Source organism: Gopherus evgoodei, chromosome 1, assembly GCF_007399415.2.
Source record: "Gopherus evgoodei ecotype Sinaloan lineage chromosome 1, rGopEvg1_v1.p, whole genome shotgun sequence".
NCBI classification, from domain to species: domain Eukaryota; kingdom Metazoa; phylum Chordata; order Testudines; family Testudinidae; genus Gopherus; species Gopherus evgoodei.
Genome location: NC_044322.1, coordinates 370,140,068 through 370,162,730, shown reverse-complemented (window position 1 = coordinate 370,162,730; position 22,663 = coordinate 370,140,068). Strand labels below are relative to the sequence as shown.

Genomic DNA, 22,663 nt, shown 5'->3' with positions numbered 1-22,663 from the left:
CCAATGTGGTCGCCACCTACCACATGGGTCAGATTATCTTCCTGCCAGTGCTCTGTCCCAAATCCCATGTCCAGTGAGGAGCACCACCTCCACATGCTGGATGTGAGACAGGCTCTGGCCTTTTACCTGGAGCGGACTAAGGCATTCAGGAAGTCCTCGCAGCTATTCATTGCCTTGGCCGAACGCATGAGAGTCTGCCTATCTCCATTGAGCGGTTCTCCAACTGGATCACCTCTTGTATTCGTAACTGTTACGATCTAGTGGGAGTCCACCCACCACTGATTGTGAGGGCACACTCGACTAGGGTGCAAGCCTCTTCGGCTGCCTTTCTAGCCCATGTTCCCATTCAGGACATTTGTTGGGCTGCCACCTGGTCTTCAGTTCACATGTTCACCTCGCATTATACGATCATCTCCCAACCCAGCAAGAACGCCAGGTTCAGCAGGGCTGTACTCCATACCGAGTGTCTGTGAACTTCTACCCACCTCCAACAGATACAGCTTGGAATCACCTATTGTGGAATGCACATGAGCCATCACTCGAAGAAGAAAAGCCAAGCTGGTGTTCTTCGAGATGTGTTGCTCGTGTACAATCCACATCCCTCCCTCCTTCCCTTCTGTCGGAGCTGTATAGCAAGAAGGAACTGAGGAGGAGGGGAGTGCGCAGCACCTCTTATACTGTGCCAGAGGCTCCACTCCAAGAGTTACTAGGGGTGCTCCCCTACAGGTACTGCCAGGGGGAAAGCTTTTGGCACCAGTGCATGTGGCGAGTATGCACACCTATTGTGGAATGGACATGAGCAACACATCTCAAAGAGCACCAGCTACAGAAGAGGTAACTGTCTTTTTTCACCCAGTTCCTCCCTATTTGTCAAAATCAAATCTAGAACAGCCTCTTCCCTAGTAGTTTTCTCCACCTTCTGAAATTAAAAAAATTGTCTCCAGTATATTCCAATAACTTACTGGATAATCTGTGCCCTGCGGTGTTGTTTTTCCAACAGATGTCTGAGTAGTTAAAGTCCCCCATCACCACCAAGTCCTGTGCTTTGGATCATTTTGTTAATTGTTTTTAAAAAGCCTCATCCACCTCTTCTTCCTGGTTAGGTAGTCTGTAGTAGACCCCCTACCATGACATCAACCTTGTTTTTTACCCCTTTTTTCCTTACCCAGAGACTTTCAACAAGTCTCTCTCCTATTTCCATCTCACCCTCAGTCCAAGTGTGTATATTTTTAATATATAAGGCAACAACTCCTCCTTTTTTTCCCTGCCTGTCCTTCCTGAGCAAGCTGTACCCTTCTACACCAATATTCCAGTCATGCATATTATCCCACCAGGTCTCTATGAGGCCATATGTCATAGTTGTGTTTATTTACTAACAACACTGGTCTACAATTTTTGAGAAGTCATCTGCTTCAGAGATAAAATGTGATATTTATTATGTATTTTGATGTGCTGAATTCAAATATGATAATTAAAACAACTGATTAGCTACTGTTTCTAAGATATTTAAGTTTTTACATTTTATGTCCATGTATATTGTATAGATAGTAGAGTTTTAATCATAAATTGTAAACCTAGGTCTTTTCATATGTTTATGGTTGCTTTACATGATATTTCACCTGTCTATGTAACACTTTAAAAATCAGCAAAAGGGTTATATAAATAAAATTTATTATGAAACAAAAGGCAAAAAACTATTATGTACATAGTTTAGTCCTATTCAGTGTCTACTCGGCGCTTCTTGGCTTGTCTCTTGTATTCATTAAATGGAGCATCTCTTGTCACTGTCCAGCAATAGTCTGCAAGCGTTGATGGGCTCCATTTGCCCTGATAGCCTGCCAGGAGATTCCACTGCTGTAGTCTGGAGCCCAACAGCTCTGCCTTACTCTTGGGTAGTTCCAAATCCCTGACAAGGTCATTCAGTTAACCTTGTGTTAGGAGGTGTGGTTCAGAGGAGGAGGATGGGAGAAAATGTGGGTTCTGTGACATTGATGGTTCAGGACCAGAAGTTTCATCCTCTTCCTCTTCCTCATCTGACTCAAGTGAGAATGGTTCTGGTGCATCAGGAACCGGCAGTCCTTCTCCGTGGGGTACTGGGCGTATAGCTGATGGAATGTTTGGATAATGCACAGTCCACTTTTTCTTCCTTGACACACCTTTCCCAACTGGAGGCACCATGCAGAAGTAACAATTGCTGGTATGATCTGTTGGCTCTCTCCAAATCATTGGCACTGCAAAAGGCATAGATTTCCTTTTCCTGTTCAACCACTGGCGAAGATTTGTTGCACAAGTGTTGCAGCAGATGTGTGGGGCCCACCTCTTGTCCTGATCTCCAATTTTGCAGCCAAAATAAAGGTGATAGGCTTTCTTAACCATAGTGGTTATACTGCACTTTTGTGATGCAAAAGTCACTTCACCACAAACATAGCAGAAGTTATCTGCACTGTTCACACAAGTACGAGGCATCTCTGCTCACTTTGGCTAAACAGAAATCTGTCCCTTTGCAAAATCAAACACTGACAAATAAGAGAGCACGACACTGTATGATTTCTAGAGCTGATATAGGGCAATTTTTTCAGCAGAGCGATGTAAGCTTCGTTATGATTGCATCATCCATGACTTCTAGGAATAACAGGATGCAATTCATATCATGTATGACAATACCAGCTTCAGATTGCATCATTCATTATTTTGCCTAAAAAGCAAGTACTGTCCAAACTCAGTCATAGATTTATTCATAGATCCAGTCAAAGATGTATTTTAGTCATTTCTGGTTTAAATTGAGATCCTTTCCCTTTATAACTCACTTATCCTCCGCCATTCCCAAGTTAAGGGTCGTATATACTGACGCAATAGCTTATCTTGAAAACTAGAGCCAATCAACAATTTTAAGCATCATTTTCGTTCTCAGTGACCCAGAATTAGTAAAGTTGGACTACATTTATTTCAGAAGCATTTTGGTTGTAGAGCAGTGTAATAATACAATAATGAAATAATATCTAGCATTTTGAATTCTTCCTGCTTATTCCTCATACTTCTCACATTAGTATACAGACACCTAAGATGCTGATTTGATTCCCCCACACCGAGTTTTGTCTTCTCTCCTTTATCCCTGCTATGGCAACCCAGGCTCCCCCCAAATTCCAGCCTTTCTCCCAGGTTTCCATGTTTTTGACTTACCTGTGGGCTTTGGTCACCTGCCCACTTCACTTAGTTTAAAGCCCTCTGTCACGGAGTCCCTGGGCAGTGCTCTGGGACTTCTACCCACAAAGCCAGTCAGGACTTCAGGGAGCCTCCTCTCCCATGGAGCAGACTGTTTTCAGGTCAAGAAGCTCACACGGCTTCTTTCCTGGGTCTGACCTTGGAGCATTCAGCATATGCCCCTCTGTGTGCTTCGCACAGCGCGTTCGCCCAGGCAGGGTCCTGGAGAAGCCAGAGGGTCCTGCACCCCTACTTCGCTGTCAGACGTGACTCTTAGCCAGCCAGTAAAGCAGGTTTATTAGATGACAGGAACACGATCTAAAACAGAGCTTGTAGGTACAGAGAATGGATCCCTCAGCTGGGTCCATTCTAGGGCCCAGCGAGCCAGACAACCCCATCTGCCCTCACTTCCCATCACTAGCCAGCTCCAAACTGAAACCCCCTCCAGCCCCCCCCCTTTCTGGCCTTTGTCTCTTTCTCGGGCCAGGAGGTCACCTGATCTCTTTATTCACCTTTAGCTATCCCCTTGCAAGGGCCCTGGCCATTTGTTGCTAGGAGATGGATTGTCGGCCATTCATGCACACTGGAGACTTAAGTGCATAGGGGAAACTGAGGCACCCACACATTATTCAGAGGAAACATTAAGAACAGTCCCACTTTGTTACACCCTCTTCACTAGCTTAGCCGATCTGTGTCCAAATATGCTCTTCCCCTTCCTCGATATGTTAGAGAAGAGCAGGCTGACCCAGAGGCAGATTGCATAGATGGGCTTCTTTATTGTGGTGCTTGTTCCTCTCAACCCAATTTTCGAGTAAGCACTGAATTAGTTACAGCACATTCTTTTTATCTAAGTTAGTATGTAAATACCTGCATTTACTACAACACCCCCAAAACCCTTACTGAGTAATATGAACCCCCATACAATGAATATCAGTAGCTATATACTGAATGTAATTCTCCCCGCCTTAATTACTGTTTACAACATTAGCATATTCTACAGATTGTTTTTACTTTGAAGATACTTTTTTTGCAATAAGTGCAGCCACAGATTCCCTTGATCAGCAGTTCACAGGGAAGGGAGGAAGGGGCCATGACCCTGAGCTCCTTTGTGTGTCTGGGAAAGGAAGAGATGGGGAGATATCACTGCTTTACATGAAGAGTAATCTTTAGATCCCCACATTCCTTATGCAGCTGCAATGCTTATCAGTCCTTCACAAGGAGAAGGGAAGGGAGAGGGATAGCACTTTATCAAGTGAAGAGACAGTGCCTGCCGCTGCCTTCTTCCCTAATACCATGCTAGCGGTTACCTGGGTCTTTACTTAACCCTTACATATCCCAACAGATAGTTTTACCCCATCTCTGCATAAGCAGTCCTTCTTCCTGGAACAGCATCCCATGGTCAATGAAGCCAAAGCCCTCCAGGCGACACCATCCTTGCAACCAGGCATTCACCTCCAGGATGCATCTGTCTCTGTCTAGGTGCCTACCCTCGATTGAAAGGATTGAAGAGAACACTATCTGTGCTCCCAACTCTTTCACCCTTATTCCCAGATCCTCATAGTCACGTCTGATCTGCTGAGGGGGTCATACCGTGCAGTTATCATTAATGCCCGCATGGATGAGTAGCATGAGGTAGTAGTCACAGGACTGGATGATCCTCAACAATCCCTCCTTAACATCTCAGATATGAGCCCCTGACAAGCAGTGTATCTCTGTCAAACAGATAGTTAAGGGTTAATGTCTCTTTTACCTGTAAAGGGTTAAGAAGCTCAGTAAACCTGGCTGACACCTGACCAGAGGACCAATCGGGGGACAAGATACTTTCAAATCTCGGTGGAGGGAGGTCTTTGCTTGTGCTGTTTGTTTTGTTCGTTGTTCGCTCTTGGGGCTAAGAGGGACCAGACATATACCCAGGTTTTCTCCAGTCTTTCTGAATCAGTCTCTCATGTTTCAAAATAGTAAGTATAGCCAGGAAAGGCGGATTAGTCTTATGTTTGTTTTCTTAACTTGTAAATGTGTGTTTTGCTGGAAGGATTTTTACCTCTGTTTGCTGTAACTTTTGAATCTCAGGCCAGGGGGGGAGGTCCCTCTAGTCTATATGAATCTGAATACCCTGTAAGCATTTACCATCCTGATTTTACAGATATAATTTTTACTTTTTCGTTCTTTAATTAAAAGCTTTCTTTTTTAAGAACCTGATTGATTTTTTCCCTTGTTTTAAGACCCAGGGGATTGGGTCTGAACTCACCAGGGATTGGTGGGGGGGAAAGAGTGGGGGAGAAGGTTAATTCCTCTCTGTTTTAAGATCCAAGGAGTTTGGATCAATGTAGCCTCTCAGGGTAACCCAGGGAGGGGAAAGTCTGGGAAGGGGAAAGGAGGGGGGATGGTTAATTTCTCCTTGTTTTAAGACCCAAGGGGTTTGGGTCTTGGGTTCCCCAGGGAAGATTTTGGGGGGAACAAAAAGTGTGCCAAACACTATATTTTGGCTGGTGGCAGCGTTTTCAGATCTAAGCTAGGAATTAAGCTTAGAAGGGTCCATGCAGGTTCCCACTTTTTGGACGCTAAAGTTCAAAGTGGGGGAAAAAAACCTTGACAATCTCCCACTCAGAAGAGAGTCACCAACCACCACTACCCTACATTACTTCTTGGATGTGGTGGCTGCAATTCTCCACGCCTTGGGGATACATAGCTTCTCCTTCTCTACTTTTGGGGCTGATTCCTAATCGTTCATTGCTAGGTCAGCACATCGGTTTTCCATCACCATAATGGTGGGTTGGGATTAGGGGTGGAGCTCTGCCTGCTGCCAGAAGTAACCAGCCAGTGTCCTCCCTGTGACAGAGCCATATCCTTCACCAGTGTTGTGACAGCAGTCCTCTGTAGCTGGATTGCTTCCTCAGCCTCAAATGGCTCCATATAAATCTCTCGAGGAATTCCTCATGGGCATGGATGCACCTTAGCCTAGTCACCTCCTCCTTTAGCTCTTCCACCTGGTTCCTGAGAGATTCCACCAGCAGGCACCTTTCGAACTGGATGGTCCCCCCCTAACCTGGCTTTCTGTGAGTGGGAAATGCAGGACACAATCTCTGCAAATCCACACCAGGATCTGGGTAAAGGCAGCCATCCTGCTTTGAGCAGGGGGCTGGACTAGATGACCTCCTGAGGTCTCTTCCAACTCTAATCTTCTACGATTCTATGATCCGTGGTCAGATTGTCTGTCTGGATACAGGCGCAGGTGGAGGAGACAGGAGCAGTGTTCGCACTGGCAATGAGGCCCCTCCTAACCATAGCGACTATATTATGTCAATAGGAGCTTGTGTTCAGCTGATTATCCACCACAAACTATAAATCTTTTTCAGAGTCACTGTTTCCCAGGTGTGACAAAGTTCCTCCTCTACCTTGGTGGATCCTGCGCTTATTGGCAGATTTTGCTCACCTCAGTGATCTTCCCCACAGTCTGGGTCAACTCCTCCTGTGTCTGATCAGGAGTTGGGAGGTTTAGGGGGAACCTGGGCCCTCCCTCTACTCTGGGTTCCAGCCCAGGGCCCTGTGGATTGCAGCTGTCTATAGTGCCGCCTGTAACAGCTGCATGACAGCTACTTCTTGGGCTACTTCCCCATGGCCTCCTCCAAACACCTTCTTTATCCTCACCACAGGACCTTCCTCCTGGTGTCTGATAACACTTGTACTCCTTAGTCCTCCAGCAGCACAACCTCTCACTCTCAGCTCCTTGCGCCTCTTGCTCCCAGCTCCTCACATGCACTTCCTCTCCTCTGGCTCTCCCCGGCCTGACTGGAGTGAGCTCCTTTTTAAACCCAGGTTCCCTGATTAGCCTGCCTTAATTGGCTGCAGGTGTTCTAATCAGCCTGTCTGCCTTAATTGGTTCTAGCAGGTTCTTGATTACTCTAGTGCAGCCCCTGCACTGGTCACTCAGGGAACAGAAAACTACTCATCCAGTGACCGGTATATTTGCCCTCTACCAGACTCCTGTACCCCACTGGTTTGGGTCTGTCACACAGGGTAGAGTTCCCTGTAAATATGGCTGACCTTCTTTGTTTGTAAATGTATACACTTACATTTAGCTCTCTTAAAACACATATTATTTGCTTGGCACCCAGTTTACCAAACAGTCTTGATCACTGTGAATCAGTGACCTGTCCTCTTCATTATTTACCACTTCCTGAATTTTTGTGTCATCTGCAAATTTATCAGCAATTATTTTGTTTTCTTCCAGGTCATTGGTAAAAATAGTATAGGACCAAGAACCAATCCCTATAGGAACCCACTAGAAAAGCACCCCTCAGTGATTTACAATTACATTTCAAGACCTATCATTTAGCTAGTGTTTAATCTGTTTTGTGTGTGCCATGTCAATTTTATATCATTCTAATTTTTTAATCAAAATGTTGTGAAGTACTAAATCAAACACCTCACAAAAGTCTAAGTATATTATGTGAACACTATTACCTTTATCAACCAAACTTGTAATTGTTTAAAAAATAAAAATCCAATTAGTTTGACAGGATCTGTTTTCCATAAACCCATGTAGATTTGCATTAATTATATTAGCTGCCTTTAATTCTTTATTAATTGAGTCCCATATTAGCTGCTCCATTATCTTGCCTGGGATTGATGTCAGGCTGACAGTCCTATTATTATCTAGGTTATCCTATTTTACCCTTTTTTAAAAATGGCATAACGTTAGCTTTCTTCCTGTCTTCTGGAACTTCCCCAATGCTCCAAGACTTAGTGCAAATCAACATTAACATTAGAGCAAGCTTTTCAGACAGCTCTTTTTAAAATATTGGATGCATGTTATTTGGACCTGCTGATTTAAGTGTCTAACTTCAGCAGCTTTTGTTGAACATCGTCCAGATATAACTTAGATAATATTTTTACTTCAAGGTCCCAGAGACACGGACAAGGTTTTCATCTCGAGGCCAAAAGACCAAAAACATCAAGACACTTGATCACGGCCTTCGATAGGCCAAGAGACTACTTACACTTGATCTTGAGTATTATCACCATATGATAAGACTATATCCTCTCTTTTTTCCCCAAATACAGAAGAGAAATATTTGTTGAATACTTCTTCCTTTTTTGCATTATTATTGATTATTCTGCAATTTCCATCTAGTAATGGACCAATAGCATCGTCAGGATTCTTTTTGGTCCTGATACATTTTAAAAACTCCTTCTTACTATTCTTAACTCAGCTGACCATAGAGTTCTCCTTGTATCCTTGGGCTTCCCTAATAAGTTTTTTCTACAATTCTTAATTTCTGCTGTATATTCATTAATATCAACTTCCCCATTCTTCCATTTGTTGTTGTTTGTGTTTGTTTTTTTTACAGCTTTTAAACCAGGTGGGGATTTTTAACAGCACGACCTCCTTCCTCAATTATGAGATTGTGGCTTTTCGGGTGTCTAGTAAGATGTTCTTAAATTATTCCCAATTACTAGTCACATTTTTTATGATGACTTCTTCCTCCCAGCTGATATGGCTCATAATTGTTTTCAGCTTTGTGAAACTCCCCCTTTTAAAACTGTGTGTGTGTGTGTGTAAAAACTTGGTCTGAATTTTATTCTGTTTGCACATTGCACATTACAAATGTGATCAATCGTGGTCACTTGTACCTGATATACCATCAACTTTTAGGTCTGTGATCAATTCTTCTTTATTTGTTAGGACACGGTCTAATATAGAATTCCCCCGTGTTGGATGCAACACTTTTTGAGTTAGGAAATTGTAATCTATAGTTGTTAGAAATCCCAAGGATGTTTTAGTACTGGCAGCATAAGGCCTCCAGCATATGTCACTCAAATTGAAGTTCCCCATGATCACACAGCTTTTTTTCCTACGTGTTATAGAAAGATGCGTAAAGAGGCGGTCATCCTTTTCCCTAGTGTGTTTTCTGATCTGTAGCAGAAACCAACTAGCCCTCTATTCAGGATCATATTTGTATAAGTTATCCAAGACTCAGAAACAGGTAATACCATTTTTGACACAGAGTGCCACTCCCCCACCCCTTTGCTCACTTGATCCTTCCTAAATAGGTTAGAAGAATTGATTTTAACATTCCAGTTGTGCAAACCATTCCACCAGGTTTCAGTAATATCAGCTAGATTGAATTTATGCTTAGAAATGAGTAATTCCATTTCCTCCTTTTTATTACCCAGGCTTCTAGCATTGGTGTATTGTCAATTCAGGAATTTCTTCTCCATGTCCTTTGGTTCCTTGATTAATTTTGTTCTCAACATCTCATTTTCATGCTGAGTGTTCGTATCGTCCCTGTTCTAACCCTCTCTGTTTGCTGTTAGTTCAACCCTCTCCTGATTATTCTAACCAGCCTGTCTCCAAGGAGATTGATCCCACTTCTGCTGATGTGGAGGCCATTCAGACTATACAGCCTTCTTTCCCTCTAGGGAGCTGACCCCTGCCAACCACAGACAAGTCTTCCTCATGCTAAGGACAAGTGGTATTGAGGTGCCTCACAGCCCTGGGAAGCATCACAGCCCCACAAGTGGTTTCATGGTTCCCAAACCAAATATGGATTGTGAGACACATCATGTGTGGCTCCAGCTTTTAGACAGGAATGTGTGCACCAGACCACAAGGGCACACTTTCCTTTGCCCTCCAGGCCAAGGGGAAAAAGCATAGGTCTGTTCCAGCACCAGAAATCTCTCCTCCTGTAATGCGGAGAAAATGCAGACATGAAGCTGTCAGAAAGGTATTGCTGTGCTAACATCCCCAGAAACTGTGGTTCTGGTTCCCTCTTACAGGTTCTCAGAAACTTGACAGATCATCTCTTAGATCCCTATTATGGGTTACGCCCATCAGCATGTCAGTTCCTTACTTGAATCCGGAACTGGACTAATGATGGATGCTCTAGGTATACCTCAGATAAGATAATTTCTATGACTCTGACTATAGAGAATTCTCTTCAGCACAAGCATGCTGATGTGTTAGAGGTTAGGAACCCTCAGTGTCTCAGCAGCAGCCGTATAAAAGGTTCCAGATCCAGAGGCTCTGAGGGTTGTTTGTTACTTATATAATAATCCCTACCACTTACTTGTTGTTGTTGTTGTTGTTCATGTGAAAAATGCTGTACAATTGTCAATCCTCCCAATATCTCTGTGACATGGACTAGTGAGAATTATCTGCATTTAGCAAATGGAGACACTGGGGAAGGAGGTGTGGCTTGACTATAAAACCACAGATGATGTCCATCCCAGACTGGGATGAGAGCTCAGGAATTCCTGATTCACGGGTCCCTGTTCAGTTGCACTGTAAATATTTAGCAATGCTGGTGTCAAGCAACCACTCAAGGTATCAACAAAGAAAAATGGGAGGAGCTTTGTTTGGGGATAGTGCTTTGAGAAGTTCTGTTAGGATAGCAAGCTGCCTAATAAGGATATTCTCTGTTGCTGATTTCATACTTTAAGCTGAAGTTGAGTACTTAGTGTGGTAGACAAAGCCGCTGTCTCAGAGACCTTACAATCTGTAGGCCCAAGTGGGAACAATACAGCTGGCTGGAGTGTACAGTTGTGGAGTTCTTGCATGGATCATGTGAAGGAAAGGGAGGCAGAGTGCCAGTGTCTTTGTTCCCTAAGCTGAAGAGCCATAGGGGCAAGGATGTCTTTGCTGATGCCCTTGCCCGCCCATTCCCATCCATGTACTGGTGCCTTTTGAGCCATTGCTGCTGCAGATCTCTAAGGAGGCTGTTGGGCAGACAGGGAAGGGCCGAAGTCCCGTGTGTGAGTCAACTGAACTTTCACTAATTGTTCTACTCTCCAGCTGCCCTGTGTGCTGTGGCCATTTACTCTCACCCCTTTGGCATTGGCAAGCAAGGCTCCAGATACAAGCTCAATGGAGGGTTTTGTGATTTGTACACCATGAGAACATAAGAACAGCCATACTGGGTCAGACCAAAGGTCCATCTAGCCCAGTATCTGTCTATCAACAGTGGCCAATGCCAGGTGCCCCAGAGGGAGTGAACCTAACAGGTAATGATCAAGTGATCTCTCTCCTGCTATCCATCTCCATCCTCTGACGAACAGAGGCTAGGGATACCATTCTTTACCCATCCTGGCTAATAGCCATTTACGGACTTAACCACTATGAATTTATCCAGTTCTCTTTTAAACACTATTATAGTCCTGGCCTTCACAACCTCCTCAGGTAAGGATTTCCACAAGCTGATTGTGCGCTGCGTGAAGAGGAACGTCCTTTTATTTGTTTTAAACTTACTGCCTATTAATTTCATTTGGTGACCCCTAGTTCTTGTATTATGGGAATAAGTAAATAACTTTTCGTTATCCACTTTCTTAACATCACTCATGATTTTATATACCTCTATCATATCCCCCCCTTAGTCTCCTCTTTTCCAAGCTGAAGAGTCCTAGCCTCTTTAATCTTTCCTCATATGGGACCCTCTCCAAACCCCTAATCATTTTAGTTGCCCTTTTCTGAACCTTTTCTAGTGTTAGAATATCTTTTTTGAGATGAGGAGACCACATCTGTACACAGTATTCAAGATGTGGGCGTACCATGGATTTATATAAGGGCAATAATATATTCTCAGTCTTATTCTCTATCCCCTTTTTAATGATTCCTAACATCCTGTTTGCTTTTTTGACCGCCTCTGCACACTGCGTGGACATCTTCAGAGAACTATCCACGATGACTCCAAGATCTGTTTCCTGACTTGTTGTAGCTAAATTAGCCCCTATCATTTTGTATGTATAATTGGGGTTATTTTTTCCAATGTGCATTATTTTACATTTATCCACATTAAATTTCATTTGCCATTTTGTTGCCCAATCACTTAGTTTTCTGAGATCTTTTTGAAGTTCTTCACAGTCTGTTTTGGTCTTAACAATATTGAGCAGTTTAGTATCATCTGCAAACTTTGCCATCTCACTGTTTACCCCTTTCTCCAGATCATTTATGAATAAGTTGAATAGGATTGGTCCTAGGGCTGACCCTTGGGGAACACCACTAGTTACCCCTCTCCATTCTGAGAATTTACCATTTATTCCTACCCTTTGTTCCCTGTCTTTTAACCAGTTCTCAATCCATGAAAGGACCTTCCCTTTTATCCCATGACAGCTTAATTTACATAAGAGCCTTTGGTGAGGGACCTTGTCAAAGGCTTTCTGGAAATCTAAGTACACTATGTCCACTGGATCCCCCTTGTCCACAAGTTTGTTGACCCCTTCAAAGAACTCCAATAGATTAGTAAGACACGATTTCCCTTTACAGAAACAATGTTGACTATTGCTCAACAGTTTGTTTTTCTATGTGTCTGACAATTATTTTATTCTTAACTATTGTTTCGACTGATTTGCTCGGTACCTACGTTAGACTTTAAATATTGGCATTATATTAGCTAACTTCCAGTCATTGGGTACCAAAGCGGATTTAAAGGACGGGTTACAAACCTTAGTTAATAGTTCCGCAACTTCACATTTGAGTTCTTTGAGAACTCTTGGGTGAATGCCATCTGCTCCTGGTGACTTGTTAATGTTGAGTTTATCAATTAATTCCAAAACCTCCTCTAGTGACACTTCAATCTGTGACAGTTCCTCAGATTTGTCACCTACAAAAGCCAGCTCAGGTTTGGGAATCTCCCTAACATCCTCAGCCATGAAGACTGAAGCAAAGAATCCATTTAGTTTCTCCACAATGACTTTATTGTGTTTAAGCGCTCCTTTTTGTATTTCGATCGTCAAGGGGCCCCACTGGTTGTTTAGCAGGCTTCCTGCTTCTGATGTACTTAAACATTTTGTTATTATCTTTGGAGTTTTTGGCTAGCCGTTCTTCAAACTCCTCTTTGGCCTTTCTTATTACACTCTTGCACTTAAGCTGGCAGTGTTTATGCTCCTTTCTCTTAGTCTCACTAGGATTTGACTTCCACTTTTTAAAGGAAGTCTTTTTATCTCTCACTGCTTCTTTTACATGGTTGATAAACCCCGGTGGCTCTCTTTCAGTTCTTTTACTGTGTTTCTTAATTTGGGGTATACATTGGAGTTGGGCCTCTATTATGGTGTCTTTAAAAAGTGTCCATGCAGCTTGCAGGGCTTTTACTTTAGTCACTATACCTTTTAACTTTTGTTCAACTAACCCCCTCATTTTTGTATAGTTTACCCCTTTTGAAATTAAATGCCACATTGTTGAGATGTTGAGATGTTCTTCCCACCACAGGGATGTTAAATGTTTATTGTATTATGGTCACTATTTGCAAGCGGTCCTGCTATAGTTACCTCTTGGACCAGCTCCTGCGCTCCACTCAGGATTAAATCTAGAGTTGCCTCTCCCCTTGTGGGTTCCCGTACCAGCTGCTCCATGAAGCAGTCATTTAAAGTATCGAGAAATTTTTTCTCTGCATTTCATCCTGAAGTGAAATGTTCCCAGTCAATATGGGGATAATTGAAATCCCCCACTCTTATTGGGCTCTTAATTTTGATAGCCTCTCTAATTTCCCTTAGCATTTCATCATCACTATTACTGTCCTGGTCAGGTGGTCGATAATAAATCCCTAATGTCATGCTCTAATAAAAATATAACGTTTCTATCCATAGAGATTCTGTGGAACATGTGGATTCGCTTAAGATTTTTACTTGATTTGAATCTACATTTTCTTTCACATATAGTGCCACTCCTCCCCCTGCACTACCTGTTCTGTCCTTCTGACATATTTTGTACCCTGGAATGATTGTGTCCCATTGATTGCTCTCAGTCCACCAGGTTTCTGTGATGCCTATTATATCAATATCCTCCTTTATCACAAGGCACTCTAGTTCAGACAGGTGCACGGTTAAAAAGGGAATGAGATTCAGCAAAGAGACTCAGCAACAGGTACTTTCATCACTCTTTTCTTGGCAGACTTTTCCAGAGACCCACAGCTCCAGTGAGACTTTGGGAGGGGACCCATCCAGCCTAGAAGCCGAGGCAGATCACCTCCGGGTCCAACTGAGTGACAGCCTGAAAGAGCTGCACCAAAAGGAGCTGAGAATTCAGCAGTTAAACAGCAAGGTACGGCAAATCGCCTCTACCTGATTATGGAACTTGGGACTGAGGGCAAGGAAGAGAACAGATATCCTATAGGACTTGGAGGAAGGGAGCAGACCTCTGCCTGCTTAAGGGACTTGTGCTGGGAATGTAGACTCCTCAGAGGTTCCTAGAGCTTGTGGCGAACAAACATCTGTCCCAGAGCCTACAGACTCCCACCCAGAGAAGTAATGAGACTCAGAGTGAATATCAGGAGAAGCTGTTGGGCTGCAGAGCAACTTCCCTAGAGAAGAACTGGGGCCCCATCACGCTTTGACAGGGCCATGGGTCCAGCCAGAGAATCATCCCCAAGGGAAGAGCTGGGGGCCCTGTTGAGCCCTGGCACGGGATGGATCCCAGAGAAAGGGCCAGAAGCCCTGTCACTCCCCAATAGGGAGATGGATCCAGTTCATGAACTGTCTTCTGTGGCGGGGAGTTCCAACACTGGAGACACTTTAAACTGGGAAAAATACTAATAATTATAGCTGCACTGGCTTCTGGGAGATTGAGTTGGCTCCATCCAGTCCATCTCTTACATCTATTACTTCTCCATTAGTCAGGGCTGTATGAAGGCATAAGAACTATGGGCATGTGTCTAGGGCCCCCACTCCTGGAGTCATGTGATTACATCAGATTCTTCTTCTAATGATTGTTCATGTCCATTACACATTAGGTATGCGCGCACCACATGTACGGACGTTGGAAACTTTTTCCCTTAGCGGCTCCTGTCGGGGCAGCAGGGGAGCCCCACCAGAGTGGCGCCTCATGCTGGTGCATATATACCCCTGCCGACCTGACCCCCCTTCAGTTCCTTAGCTCTCTATCTCTTGCTTGCGAGTGTCCCTTAGCATAGTTTCATAGACTTAAGGTCAGAAGGGATCATTATGGTCATCTAGTCTGAACTCAACTGATCAGCAGTTAACAGTTATCAGTAGTTAGTAATTATCAGTAGTTAGCACTTCTTAATAATAGATAGTCAAGCTTTCTTTGTTTAGATGTTGGAAGTTGTCTCCAGCACCAGCCCTGGGCTGCGGGGCATGCCGCAGGCCCAAGCCTTAAGGCTTGCACCATGTGCCACAAGCCTATGCCGATTAGTGGCCCCCACGACTTGTGTCTTCGTTGCCTGGGGGAATCGCATCAAACAGAAAGCTGCAAGGTCTGTAAGGCTTTTAAGCCAAGGACTAAGAAAGAAAGAGACTTTCGCCTCAAGCAACTACTCACGGAGGCCGCGCTGCAAACTTCGGCCTCAGGCCATCCGGCCTCGGCGCCGGTGTCCTCAGTGTGGAGTGCGCTGGCGTCAGTTTGCAATCTGGCACCTGTGGGGCACCGCAAGCATGTGGCAACAAGGAAAACCCCAGCACCGTTTACCCTCCCCGGCATGGTCGAAGGGCCAGCCTACAAGCCGAGGGCGCTCCCCACATAAGAAGCCAGCAGCGCGCAAGCAAACAAGTGCTCAAAAGGGAAGTGCTGCCCCAAGATATGCTCCGGCTCTGGTGGCTCCGGCACCGAAGAGCCCGTTGAGCCCTGGGCTAAGTACCTTGAACGCGGAGGAAGGCTGGAGGAGCTCCTCAAACAGCCCTCCACACCAGACACATTTGAGGCGGCAAAGGACCTCATACAGTTGTTGACAGCAAGCCCCCTCCCTGCCAAAGAGAAGCCTCTGGCACCATCTCCTAGAGTGCCATCAAGAGGCAAGCCGGCAATGGTGTGCTGATCGAGGTCACCACCCCAGCACTGCTCCCAGCATCAGGTCCTGGTTGAGCTCGGCTTCTGTGGATTCCCAGTTGCCCCTGACCCAGCAGGACTCAAGGGCACCAGATCCCAGCCGGCATACAGCACCAGTCCCGCCAGGGAGCTGCTCCCCGGCGCTATCGCCAGGCTGGCTCCAAGGCGACACAAGATTGAAGTCCCCGGGCCCAAGCAGAAGCCAACAATCCTCGTCCCGGGAGTATCAGTACCATTCCTGGTCTCAATTGGCAAGGAGCCTTTCTCCAGCCCCCCGGTGGCACTGTTCTACGGCACCAACTTGGCCTTCCAGGTCGGTGTCCTCGGAATCTGAGGTGGACTCAGGCCCCTCCACAGGGCACCAGGGAGCCCCAACCCCCTGGTATCCCCAATGGGGCCCGCCAGGGCAGAGGCCCTTTTGGACACCATGGACCTATCACCAACATGAGGGGCCCTCATCCAGAGCCTCAAGATCCGGCTATTCAGTGCATCGGTCTTGGTCCCCGCACTGGCGCGCGGATGCCCACACACACCCCGCGCCCAAGGAGGCCACGGTATCCAGGCCACCAGACATTTATCCGGAACACAGGAGAGCAGAAACAGCACCGAGCCCGGTGCCATCCCGGAGGCAGACACCTCAGGCAGGACCTGGAGGAGCCCCCAGCATGCAAGGAAGGACAAGTGGGGCTGGAAGAGGAGAGGCAGAAGGCCCTCACCTCTTCGTCATCCCCAGATGAAGCCATGGCGGGCATTGCTGTGTCATGGTCTCCTACAGTTAACCACAGCGCACACCAGGAGCTGCTCTGTAGGGTTGCCCAGAACTTGGGCCTACAGGCGGAGAAAGCAGTAGAGCAGAAGGATCCTATGGTGGACATCTTAAGCCCCGAGGCCCTCCTCTCCAGTATTGCACTCCCACTCATAAAGACAATCCAGCCCAACTGTACGACGGTCTGGCAAACCCTGGCCTCTAGCACACCAACAGCAAAAGGCATAGAATGGAGGTACTTTACCCCTTCCAAGGGATACAATTTCCTCTTTTGTCAACTGGCCCCCTGTTCGCTGGTCGTCTCAGTGGTAAATGAACAGGAACAACATGGTCAGCAAGCCCCGGCTCCTAAGGCCAAGGAGGCTAAATGTCTAGACCTATTTGGCAGGAAGGTCTATTCTTCTGGGGGCCTCCAGTTGAGGATTGCAAACCAGCAGATGATCCTGAACAGCCACAATTTTAATTCCTGGACAGCAGTTTCCAAATTTGAAGACTTCTTGCCCCAGGGCTCTCAGACTGAGTTTGCGGCCCTTGTGGATGAAGGAAAGGCAGTAGCCAAGACCTCTCTGCAGGCCTCTCCCAACTCAGTGGATGCAGCAGCCAGAACAATCGCCTCAGGAGTGGTGATGAGGCACTCGGCATAGCTGCAGGCTTCAGGCCTTCCGCCAGAGGTCCAGGATACCCTTCAGGACCTCCCCTTCGAAGAGTCTGGTCTCTTTTCGAACCAAATAGATGCCATGCTGCATAGCCTCAAAGACTCCTGGGCAACCCTCAGGTGGTTGGGGAATGCACACCCCAGTGACGCAGAGGATGCCTGTCAAGCCCCTGCTGCCTCAGCAAAGACAATATCAGCCCCACCCTAGGTAGGAGCCGTATCGTAGGAGAGGCAGAGAAAACAGGCAGAGGTGGAACAACACGCCTAACCAAGGCCAGGGCCAGGGCAAGCTGCAACCCGGCAACAAGCAAGGGTTTTGAAGGTGCGCTCAAGGACAGCGTATCAAACCAGTTACCGGATCTTTCGCTGTGTTTCCTGAACCACTTGTCCTGCTTCTCCCAGTCTCGTATAACATTGGACCGTTGGGTCTTGCGCCCAGTTCAAGTGACATACGTGCTTCAGTTCTCCTCCCTCCCACCGTCCCGCCCCCGTCTCTCTTCAGGGACCCCTCTCATGAGCTGCTCCTTATGCAGGAGGTACAGATGCTCCTCCAGGTGGGGGCAGTGGAAAAGGTCCCTCGGGATCCATGGGGGAAAGGGTTTTACTCCCATTATTTTCTTATTCCCAAAGCAAAGGGGGGTCTTCAACCCATTTTAGACCTGCACTGACTCAACCAATTCTTAGTCAAGGTCAGCTTCCGCATGGTCTCCCTAGGCACCATTATTCCGTCCCTGGACCCAGGGGATTGGTATGCTGCTGTCGACATGAAAGACGCATACTTTCATGTCACTATTCATCCCGCTCACCAGTGGTTCCTGCAGTTCACCATAAACCAGCACCTTTACTAGTTTATGGTCCTACCCTTTGGCCTGGCAGCAGCCCCCCACATGTTCATGAAATGCAGATCAGTAATGGCGGCCTTTCTACGAAAAAGGAAAATTCGAGTATACCTGTCCTAAACTACTGGCTCCTTGCGGGTCGGTCCGAGAAGGAAGTCCGTTCCCATGTGACTGTGGCACTGGATGTATTCTGCAGGCTAGACCTTCTAGTCAACGTGCTGAAGTCCTCCTTGATACCTATGCAAAGGCTGGAGTTCTTTGGGTCAGTCCTGGATTCGGTACAGGCACGAGCGAGCCTCCAAGAATCCAGATTTCTGGCCATCCAGCGTGCCATAGTCTCAATGCTGAGGTTCCCCACAACCATGGGCAGATGCTGCCTGCAGCTCCTAGGACATTTGTTGGCGTGCACCCACATAGTCAAATACGCTCAACTGTGGCTCAGGACTTTGCAATTATGGCTAGCCTAGTTGTATCGCCCGGGCAGAGACCCCTTAGACCTTGTAGTGACAATCCTGCCCAGGTGTTGGACTCCCTGCGCTGGTGGCTCAACCAGCAGGTAGTTTGCAAAGGAATCCCCTTTGCCGCACCACAACCCACGCTGACAATGGTAACAGATGCATCAGACCTTGGCTGGGGAGCACACTTGGGGGACCTTCGGACGCAAGGCTTGTGGTCCAAGGACAAAATGTTGCTCCACATCAATGTAAAGGAGCTCAGAGCAGTTCACCTAGCCTGCCAAACCTTTTACACTGCTTTAGAAGGTCACAGCATGACAGTTCTGACAGACAGCACTACCGCCATGTTCTACATAAACAACCAGGGCGGAGCCCGATCCTCTCCCCTCTGCCGAGAGGCCCTTCTCCTATGGGACTTTTGTATAGCCTGCTCAATACTCCTTGTACCATCATACCTCCTGGGGGAGCAGAACGAGCTGGCAGACCACCTCAGCAGCTCATACCACATGCATGAATGGTCGATGAGACTGGATGTCTTGCAATCTATCTTCCAGAAGTGGGGATTTCCCCAAATGGACCTCTTTGCCCCCAGGGACAACAGTCAATGCCCACAGTTTTGCTCTTTCAAAAACCACAATCCGGGCTCAGTCGCAGATGCCTTCGTGATCCCTTGTAGAGGGAGCCTGAAGTAAGCCTTCCCACCGCTCCTGCTCATCCGCAGAGTTCTCCTCAAAGTTCGCAGAGACAAGGCGGTAATGATTCTCATCGCTCCAGCTTGGCCCCGCCAACATTGGTTTACGACTTTGCTAGAGCTGTCAGTGTCTGCCCCGATTGCCCTGCCCTTGAACTGAGATCTCATCACACAGGACTGCGGGCATCTGCTCCTCCCGAACCTGCAGTCCCTGTATCTCATGGCATGGAAACTCTGTGGTTGAACGCGATGGAGAGCCAGTGCTCTCTTCAGGTGTGACAAATTCTCCTCGGCAGTAGGAAACCTTCCACTAGGGCAGCATACCTCACTAAGTGGAAGAGATTCTCCTGCTGGTGTGAACCAACGCCTATATAGCCGCTTCAGGCCTCCATTCCAGTTATCCTGGAATACCTGCTGCACCTTAAACATCAGGGTCTCACTTCCTCCTTAATTAGAGTACATCTGGCTGCCATTTCAGCATTTCACCTGGGGAAGTTGGGGCATTCTGTGTTTTCCAACCCTATGGTAGCCTGGTTTCTCAAAGGGCTGGAGAGGGTGTTTCCCTACTCATGCCCTCTAGTCCCTCCCCAGAACCTTAACCTGGTCCTGATCAAGCTTATGGGACCCCCTTTCGAGCCCCTAGCCTCTTGCTCTTTCACTCACCTCTCCTGGAAGGTGGCATTTTTGGTGGCCATTACATCCACAAGGAGGGTCTCCAAGTTGAGCGCCCTAACCTCGAAGCCCCCTTATACAGTTTTTTATAAGGACAAAGTACAACTTAGGCCACACTCTAAATTCTTCCCTAAAGTAGTCTCGCAATTTCGTATGGGACATAGGACATTTGTTTGCCAGTGTTCTTTCCCAAACCACACACAGACCTGAGTCACTGTAGCCTGTATACTCTGGATGTCCGTAGGGCCCTGGCGTTGTATCTGGAGCGAACTAGACCCTTCCACAAGTTGAAATATTCATTCATTGCCATTGTGGAGAGAATGAAAGGACTTCCTGTCTCGGCGCAGCGGATATCATCATGGATTGTGGATTGCATCCGCACGTGCTATGAGCTCGCCAAGGTGCCAGCCCCGGTGACCACGGCTCACTCGACTTGGGCTCAAGGGTCCTCAGCAGCTTTCCAGGCGCAGGTTCCACTCCAGGAGATCTGTAAAACAGCCACCTGGTTGTTGGTGCACACATTCACAACCCACTACACAGTCCATCAACAGGCCAGAGAGGACGTAGTGATTGGCAGGGCCATGATTCAGTCAATTGTTCCATGGCTCCTACCCTCCTCCTATTGTAAGCTTGCGAGTCACCTAGTGTGTAATGGATGTGAACAATCACTTAAAGAAGAAAAAACAGTTACCTACATTTTCGTAAGTGTTGTTCTTCGAGATGCGTTGTTCACGTCCATTACACTTCCCACCCTCCTTCCCCTCTGTCGGAGTCTCCGGCAAGAAGGAACTGAAGGGGGGTTGGGTTGGCAGGGGTATATATGCACCAGCATGAGGCGCCACTCTGGTGGGGGTCTCCTGCCGCCCCGACAGGAGCCACTAAGGGAAAAAGTTTCCGACATCCGTGCGCGCATACCTGATGTGTAATGGTTGTGAACAATACATCTCGAAGAACAAGTTATGAAAAGGTAGGTAACCGTTTTTTAGGAGTTCTAATTTTTAAAAAAATGAAAGTTCCTTGCCCTTATGGTTATGAAGAAAAACTTGAAAATCTGGCCTGAGTGTAACCAATACACTGTCTGAGTTTGCACACAGCCTGAGATAATAGCTCCAAAAGGGAGGAACTCTCCCATGCATCTCAATAGAGTGTTAACTCTGACCCATTGCTTTAGAGGACCAAACAATCCATCCCGGACAAGGGTTCTATATGGCAGGTGGGGAAGAGTATAGCAGACCCAGCCCTCACTCAAGCAGAGACAGTCTGGCAGTGGGATAATTATTGAAGGACAGTAGGGATGGATGTCACGGAGTGTGGCGGAGTCCAGTCCTGCACCCCTCTTCCTGGGACCCACAGTGACTCTTAGCCAGCCAGTAAAACAGAAGGTTTATTGGACAACAGGAACACAGGTTACAGCAGAGCTTGCAGGCACAGTCAGGACCCCTCCACCGAGTCCTTCTGGGCTTTCAGGGTGCTTGGATCTTAGCTAGGATACCCTGAATTCCACCCACACAGCCCCAAGCCCAAACTCAAACTGCTTCCCTCTTGCCACTCCCTTCCTTTTGTCCCCTTCCCGGGCAAAGGTGTTGACCTTTCCCCTCCCTTACCTAGCTCAGGTTACAGGCCCTGGCATCGTCCATCCCCTAAAGTCCTCCCCTGCTCTCCCACTCCCCACACACAGTCCCTACTGCATCACATCTCTCCCCCCTTTGAGACTGAACTGAGCAGGGTCACTCTGCCCAGTGACCTGGGGAAGTTCAGGGTCCCCTCTCCGGAACAACGCACCGCTGTCAGGTTGGCACTTCCCTTCACATGAACCACGTCCATGTCATAGTCCTGCAGGAGCAGACTCCACCTCAGGAGCTTGGCGTTGGCTCCTTTCATCTGGTGCAGCCAGGTCAGGGGAGAGTGGTCGGTGTACACGGTGAAGTGTCGCCCAAAGAGATATGGCTCTAGCTTCTTAAGGGCCCACACCATGGCCAGGCATTCCTTCTCGATGGCCGCGTAGCTTTGTTCCCGGGGTAGCAGCTTCTTACTCAGGTACACGATGGGGTGTCTCTCCCCCTTTTCATCCTCCTGCATTAACACCGCCCCCAGTCCCGTGTCTGAGGCATCGGTGAACACCATAAAGGGTTTGTCAAAATCTGGGTTTGCCAGAACTGGGCCACTAACCAGAGCCTCCTTCAGCGCCCGGAAAGCCTCCTGGCACTGCTCAGTCCAGATCACCTTGTCTGGCTTCCCCTTTTTGCACAGTTCAGTGATGGGGCCGGCTATGGCACTAAAAAGGGGCACGAACCTTCGATAGTACCCCGCCATCCCAATAAAGGCCTGGACCTGCTTTTTGGTTTGGGGAGCAGGCCAGTCTCTGATCACCTCCACCTTGGCTGGTTCCAGCTTCAGGCAGCCGCTCCCCACCCGATGGCCCAGGTAAGATACTTCAGCCATCCCCACCTTGCACTTCTCAGCCTTTACTGTTAACCCAGCCTTTCGGAGTTGGTCCAGGACTTGTTTAACCTGGGACATGTGGTCCTCCCAGGTCTGGCTGAAGACGCAGATGTCGTCAATATATGCCACGGCAAAACTCTCCATCCCCCTCAGTAGCTGATCCACCA

General features: G+C 47.1%; 1 protein-coding gene across 6 annotated transcripts in view; it reads left to right on the top strand.

The window, feature by feature from the left end:
- GOLGB1 (golgin B1) overlaps positions 1-22,663 on the top strand; it is a 155,984-nt gene that overhangs the window by 117,564 nt on the left and 15,757 nt on the right. For all 6 annotated transcript variants that reach the window (XM_030543358.1, XM_030543440.1, XM_030543279.1 and 3 more), the window contains one exon: positions 14,087-14,236. In XM_030543358.1, the coding sequence (XP_030399218.1) occupies positions 14,087-14,236 (150 nt within the window). The remainder of the gene's footprint in view (positions 1-14,086; positions 14,237-22,663) is intronic.